Below are 13,974 nucleotides of genomic sequence, written 5' to 3'. Positions count from 1 at the left end.
AGCCAAGTTTCTTTGCTGTCAGATCAATGACTGGCTAAAGCTTTTTTAAAGAATGAAGGGATTTAAATTTTCTTGATTATATGAATTGGTTTGAGGTTCAACATCTAATTCAGTAATTTTCTTATGGCACAAAATTTATATATGACTAAGAGAGCTGGCAAAACTTACACATCCTTTCAAACCTTCCTCTTATGCATGCTGTAAACCATATAATCTTGGGAGATCTTCAAGGGCTCAGGTCTTGTAGCTTTAAACAGCAACATTGGCTTCCTTCTTTCCTTCCTTTTATGTATGGTTATAGAAAGCTTTTCATTCTTTATTTAATGAAGCTATCATTACCTGAACAAAATAAAAGTGATGACCACTCAATGCTTTTAGTCCATTAGATTGAGTGCTCTGCTTTCTCTCCATGTTTAGCCAAATGGACTGACTGTGTAACACTTGCTACTCTTGGTTCTTTCTCCTCCTCCTTCTAATCCTTGCGGGATTGTGTGTGTATGTGTGTGTGGAGTGGAGAGAAAAAAAATTTGATGAGTATGCATTAGTATCTGAAACATATTCTGCATTTTCAGAAATATTGTTTGATTTTCAGTTCTAAATATAGTTTTCTCACTTTAAAAATGCAGGAGTCGCTTACATGTCTTCCTGTTTACTTTCTTCTTTATAAGATAACTAGAGACCCGGTGCATGAAATTCGTGCACGGGGTGGGGGGTGGAAGTGTGTGTCCCTCAGCCCAGTCTGCACCCTCTCCAATCTGGGACCCCTTGAAGGATGTCCAACTCACAATCCAGGAATGCTGGCTCCCAACCACTCGCCTGCCTGCCTGCCTGATTGCCTCTAACCGCTTCTGCCTGCCAGCCTTATCAACCCCTAGCCACTCCCCTACCAGCCGGATCGATGCCTAACTGCTCTCCTGCCAGCCCAATCACCCCCAACTGCCCTCCCCTTCTGGCCTGATCGCCCCCAACTGACCTCCCTTTAAGACCTGATCCCTCCCAACTGCCCTCCCCTGCTGGCCTGATCACCCACAACTGCCCTCCCCTGCCAGCCATCTTGTGGCGGCCATCTTTGGCCACATGGGTGCGGCCAACTTGTGTGTTGGGGTGATGGTCAATTTGCATATTGCTCTTTCATTAGATAGGATAGTAGTTATTTAATATGAGCTTTGAAAAAAATGGATTAAAGGCCCCATGATATGATTTCTTGACTCTAAAATACATCTCCTCTAAGCTTTTGTCTCCTCAGCATTTCTTAATTTGAGACAGTGATTGCTCTTAATCTGCCCTACTAAGTTCATGATATCATTTTAGTTATAAATATAAAGGTGTCAGAGTCCTTTGCAAATGTACTTGCAAAGAAGGGAGGAGGGATATGAACAAGAATTTTATAAGATAATAATTCCTTTAAGCCAAATTTAGGGTAGGTATCACCTCAAATACATAAAATTACTTTCAACCGATTGATACCTAAAAATTTCAATTTTTAGTTATCCCAGCATGTTTAATGGAGTCAGTAGTAGTCTTCTGAAGAACCATGAATTTCAACTGATCTCTACAGCTTTCTTAGGCCTAACAAAATAGTACCTGAAAGATTTCCAAACTAAGAACCCATGACTCAGAACTTGTTTAATAGTCCCAATCATTTTGGGGTGATGGGGCTTTGAGGGCATTATGACCAGGAACTATGTTTAGATACTGCAAATGTGAGTCTTTAGTATCCAATTATACATATGAGGGAATGTTCTCAGAACACATGTTGGGGTTATTAGACAACTCTTGTCTTTGCTTCTTCCAGAATAGTACTTGTGGTTTCATAATTCAATGATTGCCTCTGTACTCAGGCTGTCAAGGTTTAGCTCCTGGTGCAGCTACTTGCTAGCTATTGACAATGATTAGAAGCCACCATCTCTCTAAACCTCAGATCCCTCATCTGTGAAAAGTGATGGGGAAATTATAGTACTTATACCATAGAGTGGTCATGACGGTTAAACGTGATAATCCCCACATAGCACTTAGCACAGGGCCTGCCACTTAATAAATGCTCATTAAGGACCACCAATTATAGAAACATTGTATTTTAAACCTTGAAAAAAACTTTAAAATCAAACTATTCTAGCCCCTCTTCTTGAAGATGAGACAACTGAGGACCAGACAGAAGCAGTGACTTACCTAAGATCCCACAGCGGGGTGGAAATATCAAGGTCTCCTTATTCTAGTCCAAGGTTTCTTTCCTCTGCATTATCTTACTGTGCATGCAGGACAGAGAATGCCTGAGGAAAGACCTGATTGATATCTCCCAACAATAATAAAAAATATCACAACTGATAAGATAAACTGCAAGAATTGAGATGAAAACACAACACCTTAAAAGAGAGGTAAAGAACTGCAGGGCTGAAGTTAAGGAGAGGATTTGGAGGTCTACCAATTTGACCCTTGTTTTGTTTGACTGTGCTCGTGGGCACAATACCCATTTCATTTGCCCCTATTCTCAGAATGTAAAAATAGAAAGGAAAATATTATCAAAGGCACTGAATTATTGTCAAGAAAAGCCAATAAAAATGATTACTCTAGCAATATAACAGTGTGCCATAAAAGCCTAATAATCAACAGTATTTAAGCTCCATGCCACTGAGCACCTGACAGAGTGCCCATGTTTTATAGACAGCATTTATGGACTTCTCACAATCCAAATTTTTGCTCTTTATGAGTGGCTTATAAATTTGGGAAGTGGTTAAAACCACATTTCAAATCAAAACCGCCTATGAGGCACCCTGCCAAAGAAGTGTAAATATCTTTGGGAAAGCTAATATCTAACACAGAGCTCGGTGGAAGAGGATCTAGCTTTTGGAGAGATAAAAATATTATCGTTGGTTAGAAAAACATTATTCGGGAGAACATAAAGAATTTCCCCAAATACAGAAATATGGGCTGAATATTTTACTTTCTTACAAATAATTATCATTCCAGAAACTATACATTTTGCATTCATTCTTTTGGCTATTAATTTAGCTATAGAGACACACATTATGTAGAAATTTTTATAGCATGTATCAAACTGCAAGAAGCACCATCTCATTCCTATTATGTCCCACAGTGCCTTGGCATAAAGAAGCACTCCATACCTATTTGCAGAGTGTAATTGAGTTGAAATTATTATTGTAAACATTTTCAACATCACTCCTTGAACTTTATCCCAACCCCACTACCAAATAAGAAGTCTTTAAGATCAGCCCTGTCTTACTTATCTGTATGACCCCCGAGCCCTAGCACAGTAAAAAGTTAATACACATGGGAGAAAAAAAGGAAGGAAGAAGGGGAGAGAGAAAGAGAAGGAGGAAGGGAAGGAGGAAGGAAGCAAACAAGGAAGGAGAAAGAGAGGTAGGAACACACTAAGTTAATTTTTCTATTCAGATAATGGCAAATACCATTCTTAAACTATGCTCTTCTCCAGATCATTATTAATGATCCCAATTAGAAAGAGGTAATAAAAAAAAAGAAAGGGGTAAAAAGATCATGAAAATAAAATACAACCAAGATCAACACAGAAAATCTAGGATAACTCGGGTTACACTTCCTACCAATATCAGTCAAGTACCCCCTGGTAGCCACCCAGTCAGCATCTCTGATTTCTGGCCACTGAGATGTGTTATCTTGGTAATACTATGGCACTGAATATGCCACAGCAGAAATTTTAGAATTTTCTACTGGAGAAAGTCAATAGGTTGCCAAGGGTAGAAGAAACATAACAGAATTCCTTCGCTGAGAACCCAATGGGCACACTGCACTGTTCAGGAGACACCAATGACATAATCACCGAAGGAGGCTTGCTGGTTATCTCCTCATGGCTGCAGGAGGGCAGTGTCCCAGAGGTGCCTTGAACACTCCTCCTCCTACCAAGGAATAATCATCAGGAACACACTGAAACCTTATGGTCATAAGCATGTTGAGAAATGGGCAGGCAGAGTGCCAAAGCAAAGAGAGGGAGATATAGTTGAAGGATTAAAAGAAACCCAACTCCAAAGGTCCTAATGTAAATGGCATCCACCTGTAACAAACCCATAAATAATTTTTAAAGGGGGTAAAATAAACTACATATTTATAATTTACAAAGCATTTCTTTGTATATTAAAGCAGTGATCAGATTTGGTGTAAAAGTTTTGACCAAATTATTGTCTTGAATTCTCTCTTTTGACTTGTTTTGCCCCAACCCCACTCACTTTCTCAGATTCTCTCTCTACACCGCTCCAGGCAACCCAAAATAGGCATCCATTTCCAAACAGGAGAGGCCAATTGGAAATGTTGTTATTTTAACCTGGATTGGAAAATAATCCAATGGAAGATAGAAGAAAATGATGTGCAGGGCCCCTGGGAATTTGGGTTCGAGATGCTGTGATAGATCTCCTTGTCACCTCTAGTTTCTGTGATTCCATGAAACTCACCACATCTGGGTAATTTGTGCTTGTCACATACAGCAGGCAAGACTAATAGATACACCAGTCCAAAGAAAACTACAGGCAGCATTTCAGGATCCAACCCAGAGGACACTACTTAGCTGCAGCTCAGAAACAATAATAAATTTGCCTTTTAATTACCCTCAAGTTGAACTTTACCTACACCTTCAATTACTTTTCAATGCACATAATAAAATCAGACCAACTGAGATATTCTTCAGCCAGAACTTATAAAATTTAGGGCAGAGGATGATTTCTATTTGCTTTTTACTGACCAGACACACTTTTAATCAAATATACGTGTAGATTAAGCAAGGTTGCAGGAAGATTATATGAATAAGTGAACAAATGATCTATAATTTAAGTCTAGTCACTTCTCATTTATTCAATATCTGACATTTATTGAGCATGTACTACATAAAATACTAATTCATTTGGATTATCATAACTTGAAAAAATAATACATGTAAATGTTCTTAAGATATATTATATTTTAGACTTTTCATTGATCCAAGCAGTCATTCTATTAATTCACATCATGATCATATACCTAAAAATCACATCATGTCTTTCTGTCTATGCTCACAATTTTAGAAATCCCTGTTTAAAAATATGGTCTGAGCAATGTCAAATATTTTCTATATTTTAAAAGCGTGATTAATTTCTAAAATGTTTGAAAATATGTAATAAGTAGTCTGTCATATGCAAAATGATTTCCAGCCATCATAACTGAGGCTAAAATCTTCAACCTAAAGAAAAGTAGTTAACAGTGGTTTGTTTTTCTGGGTAAAATAAAACCAACACCATATTCTTTACCACATGCCTTTCCTTGTCCAGGAAAAAAAAAATCCTCTTCTTCTTAACCCCAAAGTCTGGCCCCTGGGGAAGGTATGTATTTAGAATAAATATTTAAAATGAATCACTGATAGAAAGAGGCATTTGATATAATAACAATGATAATATAATCTGGCTTCTTCCAGAATTTTGGGGCAAGATAAAAGAGGCAGAACTGAAAATATTTGAATAATCATCTGCGATCTTCCAGTATCTAATTTGGAGGGATGGGAATAAAGGCAAATTTCCAATAATTACTTTTTCAATCTAACAGGCAGATGCCAAACATTTCCCAGAGCATTCTCATGGAGCAGGTCCTTTCCCAAGGACACAGTGTGGGCCAGTCCGAGTTTGGGTCCTTGGACACATCATGGTTAGTTAAGTCCATGAAGTTCTAAAGGAATAAACCCAATTTTTTAAACTGGTACAGAAACAACTTAACCCGTAAGGTCTTTGGGGCTGAAAGGTGTTAATGAGTCATACTCGGCTGGAGAAAGACCATAGAGGCTGTTGGCCTCCTTCAGCACTGTGGGTGGGTGGGGTGAGGGACAGGTCTTAGTCCCCAGGGGTGAAGGTCTGTTAAATTTATCTTGCTTTGGAAATGCTCTATTTTCATTCCGCACAGTCTCTTTGGCAATAACGGTGAAAACAGTCCAATATTCAAGTAAGAGCTTCAAACCAAAGCAAATCCAGAACGTGTTTGTAATCACAGTCAACCCTCAATTATTTATGCATATGGCAGAAAGTAGCATCTTCTATAATAAAATGATAATTGATGTTTAACTTCACAACATGTTCTATATTGGGGGTTTTTTTTCTTTTGTTTTTGGCAACATTAATAGACTTACTTTCCTAATTAGTTTGACCCCGATTACTGTCATGATTAGCATTCTCTGAGCATACGCACACTACTCATCAATTGATGGTGGGGAGAATGCCCAGTAACATATTGTGGGATAAGGGAAAGGTGGTCTGAGATTATGTTTTTGCTGCCGGCAATTCAGAAACTAGATCATGTGAATCAATAAGGAGTTGGCTGTACTCATAACAGGCACTTCCTAAAGCCAAATAATAACATTAGTTAATTCCTGTCCATAAAATATATGTGGCCTCAGTAATTACTTATTAAACTAAAGTCTATCTTGCACATAGAATACATATTTTTTAAAACTAAGATTACCTAGCTTTCCTGTTTATGCCAATCCTATTAATAAGGTAATTGCCACATCTTCCTAGTCCTGGCTGCTACCTGCCAGAGTTCTCCTTCAGGCTTGGAGACATTTGGGAATATAAGTGGCCAGAGTTAGTTCTTAGTCCTGCCTCTTTGGGGATGTAAGCATAGCTTTTCTTAATTTCTTGAAAACACCTTCTAGACATTCCCCTCTCCCTTGATGGCCCAGGTGGCCTGGCTTTCCTAAAGACCCCGATGGGCTACCCACCCGTGGCCTCTGACCCTCACAGTAGCTCACCTATCTTGTCCTCGGCTTGGCTGCCCTCCGAAGCCTCCGTGGGAGGCTGGGTTGTTGCCTTGGTGGCAGCATCCTCTGCAGCAGGGGTGGTGGCAGCAGCAGCAGTGACAGCAGCAGGCACATCGGCTTGTTTAGGCTCCTCCTTGGCGGGGGCGTCTTCCGCCTTGGAGGACGGCGAGTTGTCAGTGGAAGCTTTAGTGGCACTTTCTGTCTCAGCAGAGCCGGCCTTCTCCTCTGAGGGGGCTGGAGCCTGGGGGGCTGCCTGCTCTGCTGCAGCATCAGAGGCGCCCTCCCCCTTCTTCTCCTCGGAGGGAGCTTCTCCTCCTTTACCGGCCTCCTCGGGCTTGGGGCCAGTGGCCGGGGCCGCTTCAGTGGTAGTGGGACCTTCTCCCTCCTTCTTCTCGGCGCCATCAGCAACAGGGGCGTCATCCTTCTTCTCATTCATTTCGGCCTCAGCAGCTTGAGCATCGCCCTTCTTCTCTCCTTTGAGCTTTTTCCTTGTTATGTGTCCACGGAAGCTAGCCTGAATTTTGGTCGCGGCCTTATGAGCTTTATCTTCTGGTTTGATGCCATCTTGTTCGATCTTTTGCTCCTCATCATTTTTTTCAACCTTTGTGGAGAAAAGGGGGGGGAAAGGGAGAGATGAATTGATGCTTTTTCCCTTCAGATCATAGCATTTAACAAATATTTATTGAATGATTTGTACTGTGCCAAGCACAGACATCAACAATACTGTGGAAATTCAAATTAAGCCTCCTCTCTCTTCATGGTGGAGAATTGAGTAGAAAACACATTATTTTATGGGAAAACACATCCTTTTGGCCTTGAAGAATCACTGGCATGGATTTATATGTCTTTCCTTCCCCAGCTCCATGTCTCTGTATTGCCAAACTTCAACCAGCCATTCCATGGATGTACCTTGGCTACTCAGATCACATCCACTCTAGGTTTTAATCAAAGAGCTCTGACAGATATTGCTTTTTCAGGGTTGCTGAGAGGAACTCTGTGCAAAACTTCACATTTAAAAATATTATGGAAAAGTCTGTGTGTATTGTCCACCCCCCTCCCCAGGATTTCAAGTCTGGTCAAGAAATCAGTAGATTCAGGGCAAAGAGTATGGTAGAGGTTTAGACAACAAATTCTATCAGGGTTTTGTACAACTGCAAAGGAGTTCAGGGCTTTGGGGCTTTGCTTAAAATGTTATAATTCAGAGTGCTGCTCACACAATGATGTCTACTTTCCCCTGTGTGTGGTCCAACATTAGTAGTCAACACACTAGATCTTCACAATTTGAAGACAGAAAGTGGCTGTTATTCTTGTTTTTTTAAAAAAATGAGAATGAAAAACACCATTTCCACTTTTGAAAAAGTGGTATATATTCACCAAATCACAATTTCTTATTCCCAAAGCAATTTAAACCTAAAATTAGTTTTATGTTATTACTGATAGAGTCATTCTAGGACTAAAAGCAAGAGACTAAATATACATTTTTTTTATCATTTGATGCAACATTTACAGCATAATATGCTGCATATAACTTTTTTCCACAAGGAAATTAAATCAGAGGATAGGCATAGAAGGTATATTCATGGAAAGAAATATACAGTATGGGCAAGTACCCAAATTCCATATAGCTCCATTGCTCACCATGGTGCCCCAATGTGGTTGCTTATAGTCTCCGTGAATTCCTTCCTTTAACTCTGGAGCACTGGGGAAATACAACAGTGAATGATGCAGCAACTTTCCTTAAAAAAAACAATAATAGCTCTAGCTGGTTTGGCTCAGTGGATTAAGCGGACCAACAGGTCTCAGGTTTGATTCCGGTCAAGGGCAAATGCCCAGGTTGCAGGCTCGATCCCCCGTGGGAGGGCAGGAAGGAGGCAGCTGATCAATGATTCTTTCTCATCATTGATGTTTCTATCTCTCTCTCCCTTCATTTCTGAAATCAATAAAAATACATTTAAAATAATAATAATAGTAAAAGAGTGCTGCCCTAGCCAGTTCTGCTCAGTGGTTAGAGCACCGGCCTGCAGACTGAAGGGTCTCAGATTTGATTCTGGTCAAGGGCATGTACCTCAATTGCAGGCTCAATCCCCAGCCTGGTTGGGGTGGGTGTGGGAGACAACAAAATGATGTCTTTCTCATATTCATGTTTCTCTATCTCTATCTCTCCCCCTCTGTTCACTTTCTCTAAAGATCAATGGAAAAAATATCCTTGGGTGTGGATTAACAACAACAAAAAGAGTGCTTATTATGTACTGAATCCTGTGGTTGGCTTCAATCTTGACTTTGGCCTGACCGTGGCCTTTGCTCTAGTTTAGGAGTAAGCTACAGCAGGCCAACACAGTGGTATGTTTTCCACCTGTCATACCAGCTCTGCCCCAGTGACCTAGATCCAGCTAATCATGATGTAGGCCTGTCTGACATAATTTGGACAAACATATGAGCCTGTTGTTAGGTAAGTTCATCAATGAAAAAAAACAATAATAGCTCTAGCTGGTTTGGCTCAGTGGATTAAGCGGACCAACAGGTCTCAGGTTTGATTCCGGTCAAGGGCAAATGCCCAGGTTGCAGGCTCGATCCCCAGTGGGAGGGCATGTAGGAGGCAGCTGATCAATGAGTCTCTCTCATCATTGATGTTTCTATCTCTCTCTCCCTTCATTTCTGAAATCAATAAAAATACATTTAAAATAATAATAATAGTAAAAGAGTGCTGCCCTAGCCAGTTCTGCTCAGTGGTTAGAGCACCGGCCTGCAGACTGAAGGGTCTCAGATTTGATTCTGGTCAAGGGCATGTACCTCAATTGCAGGCTCAATCCCCAGCCTGGTTGGGGTGGGTGTGGGAGACAACAAAATGATGTCTTTCTCATATTCATGTTTCTCTCTCTCTATCTCTCCCCCTCTGTTCACTTTCTCTTAAGATCAATGGAAAAAATATCCTTGGGTGTGGATTAACAACAACAAAAAGAGTGCTTATTATGTACTGAATCCTGTGGTTGGCTTCAATCTTGACTTTGGCCTGACCGTGGCCTTTGCTCTAGTTTAGGAGTAAGCTACAGCAGGCCAACACAGTGGTATGTTTTCCACCTGTCATACCAGCTCTGCCCCAGTGACCTAGATCCAGCTAATCATGATGTAGGCCTGTCTGACATAATTTGGACAAACATATGAGCCTGTTGTTAGGTAAGTTCATCAATGTGCAGTGGATATACAAAAGTATTTTTGAAAAGCTATATATGACAGTAAAAGCAGGACTGACAATTTTTCAGTAAAATCCAAGAAAACTACTTCTTCCTCAGATAACTGTGTGTATAGCCACACAAAGAAAGAAGGACTAAATAAAAAGCACTTTGTATAGGCCCGGCCTGCTCCCTCCTCCAGGGACCATGATGCTGCACTGCTCAGTTCTCTGATGCACTGCCGCCTTCCCACTCTCCTGCTGCTCCTGAAGACTCCTACTGGGACACACAGCACAATCTGGGGCACGGGAGCAGCTGTCCCTGCCAGGCGCTCTCTGCTCAGAGATGGAAGCATAACCCTGTTAAATTAACAGTTGTGAATGGAGCATGGAGCCGAGATGCTGTTAATTTATTTTACTCTATCTTGAGTTTTCTGAATGAGGCACCATCTTATATGACAGGACATCTGCACTTGGGCATTGATGCCAAGTGGTTCTTTAATACAAATACTGCTCCTTGGGAAGTACACAAACCAATTATCTCAGAGAGGGCAGGTGTGCAGAAAAGACCCTCTAGTGATTCAAGAAAGCTACAATTTTAGAGCCCCCCCCCTTTTTTTCAGAACATAAATTGAAGGAGATGAAATTCTTGAAAAGCTGGAAAACAATCAAATAAGGAAGCTGGGAATCTGCATGATATAAAGAAAGAAACTTTACGTGGATAAAGGAAGAGCTCTACTCAATCCTTTGTTCCCACCTCAATTTTTCTGATCATCTGCCACTTTACCTTTCCAAATGATTAGTGTTTAAGCTTCTGTACACAGCCTCTATGTTGAAATGATTATTTAGAAAGGCACAGAATAGACTTGGGTGCCAAGATTGTGGGACCAGTTTCACCTGAACAATCCAGGAGTCTAAGAAACACAAGAGATAAGGGGTAGGCAGGAAGGAAGAGAATTATGAAAGATTGAGTTAGAAGTGAGAGGTGAAGATTATTCTGTAAAAGGTAGGTGCCAAGATGGGTTGATACACCCAAAGAGGTGCTCAAAGTCCTCCATGGGCATGTAGCTCTACCTGGAGGAACAGGCGGGACCATTTGATGTCATTAGAGATTTAGGGAAACTGGATTTTAGAGATTGGTTGGAAAAAGACAATTATTACAAATATTTTAGATAGAGGGAGACAGGGATAGAAAGAGAAGGGGGAAGGAAGGGAGGAAAAAGAAAGGAAAAACAAAAGAGGAGAGGAGAGAGGACAGAAGGAGGAGGGAAATGGAGGGATAAATCAGCCTACGAGGTCAGACTTAAGTGATTGAACAGAGGCATCTAGAAACAAAAATATTTTAAATAAAAACTGGGTCATAAGCTAGACAGTGCCAGATTGTGTGTGTGTGTGTCTTTTTAAAAAATATGTAATTGATTCTATTAATATAGCTTCAACTAGAGGTTATTTTCTGGTTTAATTCATTTCACAGTACTAGAAGTAGTTGGACTGAGAGCGTATTTTGTAGAGAGATGAAAGAAGAAGAGAACCTTCCCTAAAACTAGCTGTGGGGGCAACCCCAAGATGTCAGGCCAAATTGACTTTTCTCAATAAGAAACAGAAACCCTGGCTGGTGTGGCTCAGTTGCCCTGTGCACCAAAATGTTGCTGGTTTGATTCCTGGTCAGAGCACATGCCAGGTTGTGGGCACATGCCGGTAGGGGGCGTGCAGGAGGCAGCTGATAGATGTTTCACTCTCACATTGATGTTTCCCCCTCTCTCTTCTTCCTTCTTCTCTCTCTAAAAAATCAATAAAAACATATTTTTAACAAAAGAAACAGAAGACTGTATCTAAGACAAAGGACTTTTGAGCCCAGGGAAACCAGAGATCAGTCAGTACATTTAGCACAGCCCTTTCAGTTTCTAAAAAAAAAAACAACAGCCATCCTGGCCCTGAAAAGGTACCTGCCTCAATTCAAAGTGAGTGAGTGGCTCAACTGGTATTTGAACTCAGGTCCTCTCCTCTCCCACCCAACCCAAGTCCAATTTTATTGCTTCAGTGACCTGGAATAACTTGGTCTTTCTTATAGCAGACAATCCATAAAGCACCCTTGTAACATTCTCATTTATCTACTTATTTAACAATACTGAGTGCCTATACAAGGCACTATAGACACTCTACTGAGATGAATAGAGTATCTACCCACACAGAACACACAGGATTCTTTTTTAAATGTTATTTGTTAAAATAAGTGCATAGTGCTTTAACAATCAATAATTTACCAGGAATTCACAGCAGACACCTGATCTTCTAACCATCTTGTGGAGTAAGGCATCTAATCAAATAAAAGAGAAACGTGCAAATTAACCTAACCTTCGCTACACCCCAAGCCATGCCCACCAGCCAATCAGAGAGACTATATGCAAATTAACCCAACCAAGATGGTGGCCGGCAGCCACGGAGCTGGAGCAAGCAGGAGGCTTTGTTGCCCCAGTGATGGAGGAAGCCAAGCTTCCTGCCTGCCCTGGCTGGCTGTGGCCTCCACTAAAGGCAAGAAAGTTTCAATTATAGAAGACAAAAAAATCCCAGATATCTGCTTCCAGCCAGCCTCCACTGGGAACTTGGGTGGCTGGGGGCCGTGACCAGCCTGCAGATGGCCCTCAGCCCCTCACCCAGGCTGGCCAGGCACCCCAGTGGGGACCCCCCACACTGAAGGAAATTAGCCAGCCTGCAAACAGCCAACAGCCCCTCACCCAGGCTGGCCAGGCACCCCAGGGGGGACCCCTAACCTGAAGGGGCTGTGGCCAGCCTGCAAACAGCCATCAGCCCCTCACCCAGGCTGGCCAGGCACCCCAGCAGGACCCCCCCACCCTGATCCGGGACACCCTTCAGGGCAAATCAGCCAGCTCCCACCCATGCACCAGGCATATAATAAAAGGGTAATATGCAAATTGACCCTAACAGCAAAATGGGACACACTTCAGGGCAAACCAGCCAGCCCCTACCCATGCACCAGGCCTCTATCCTATATAATAAAAGGGTAATATGCAAACTGACCCTAACAGCAGAACGACTGAGAATGACTGGTCACTATGACACACACTGACCACCATGGGGCAGACGCTCAATGCAGGAGCTGCCCCCTGGTGGTCAGTGCGCTCCCACTGGGGGGGCTCTGCTCAGTCACAGCCAGGCTGATGGCTGCCAGTACAACGGTGGTGGTGGGAGCCTCTCCTGCCTCCTCAGCAGCACTAAGGATGTCCGACTGCAGCTTAGGCCTGCTCCCCGCTGGCAACTGGGCATCCCCCGAGGGCTCCCGGGCTGCCAGAGGGATTTCTGACTGCCAGCTTAGACCCAATCCCCTGGGGAATGGGTCTAAGCCAGCAGGTGGTTATCCCCCGAGGGGTCCCAGACTCAAGAGGACACAGGCCAGGCTGAGGGACTCCCCCCCTGCTGAGTGCACAAATTTTTGTGCACCAGGCCTCTCGTCCTATATAATAAAAGCCTAATATGCAAATTATACATCTTATATAATAAAAACCTAATATGCAGGTGGTCATTCGACCTGCAGTTCGACTGGGAGACTGGGAGTTTGATCGCTTGCTATGATGTGCGCTGACTACCAGGGGGCAGCGCAGAACATGGCAGGCAATGTGGCGCCAGCAGTGGGCGGCAGTGGAGGTGCTGCCAGCCCCAATGGGCCTTGATGAGAGCGGAACCATGGTGAGATGGTGGAGCAGGTAAGCAGGCGATGCCAGGCCGAGGTGGGTGCAAGCGGGGGCCTGATTGCCCCGCTGATCGCCCCACAGACAGTGACCAGTGGTGGTGGGCAGGGCCACTGCCTGGCTCCCAGATGCTGAAGGAGCCAGGTGGGGGGCTCAGCCCTGACCCATCGCCCACAAACAGCAACCAGCAGTGGGCAGACCCTGATCACCCAATCAGGGCCAGGCCCCGGGCTGGGACAGGAAACTAAGGGTGGGTAGCGGTGACCAACCTCCTGCGGCGCCCAGGTAGGGAGGCTGCGACCTCTCGCTGGCTACCTGGGGGGGGGGGGGGGAGG

The 13,974-nt window shown here is 42.9% G+C and overlaps 1 protein-coding gene across 3 annotated transcripts in view; it reads right to left on the bottom strand.

Moving 5' to 3' along the window:
• GAP43 (growth associated protein 43) overlaps positions 1 to 13,974 on the bottom strand; it is a 109,592-nt gene that overhangs the window by 31,354 nt on the left and 64,264 nt on the right. For 2 of the 3 annotated variants that reach the window (XM_005875315.2, XM_005875317.2), the window contains exons 2-3: positions 8,402 to 8,462; positions 6,755 to 7,364 (exon numbers count right to left, since the gene is read on the bottom strand). In XM_005875315.2, the coding sequence (XP_005875377.1) occupies positions 6,755 to 7,364; positions 8,402 to 8,462 (671 nt within the window). The remainder of the gene's footprint in view (positions 1 to 6,754; positions 7,365 to 8,401; positions 8,463 to 13,974) is intronic. The other variant, XM_005875316.2, reaches the window with a different exon arrangement.

This window comes from Myotis brandtii, unplaced genomic scaffold (genome assembly GCF_000412655.1).
Source record: "Myotis brandtii unplaced genomic scaffold, ASM41265v1 scaffold46, whole genome shotgun sequence".
In the NCBI taxonomy this organism is placed as follows: Eukaryota; Metazoa; Chordata; class Mammalia; order Chiroptera; family Vespertilionidae; genus Myotis; species Myotis brandtii.
The sequence above is the reverse complement of the archived record's forward strand: the minus strand, read 5'-3'. Positions and strand labels throughout refer to the sequence as shown.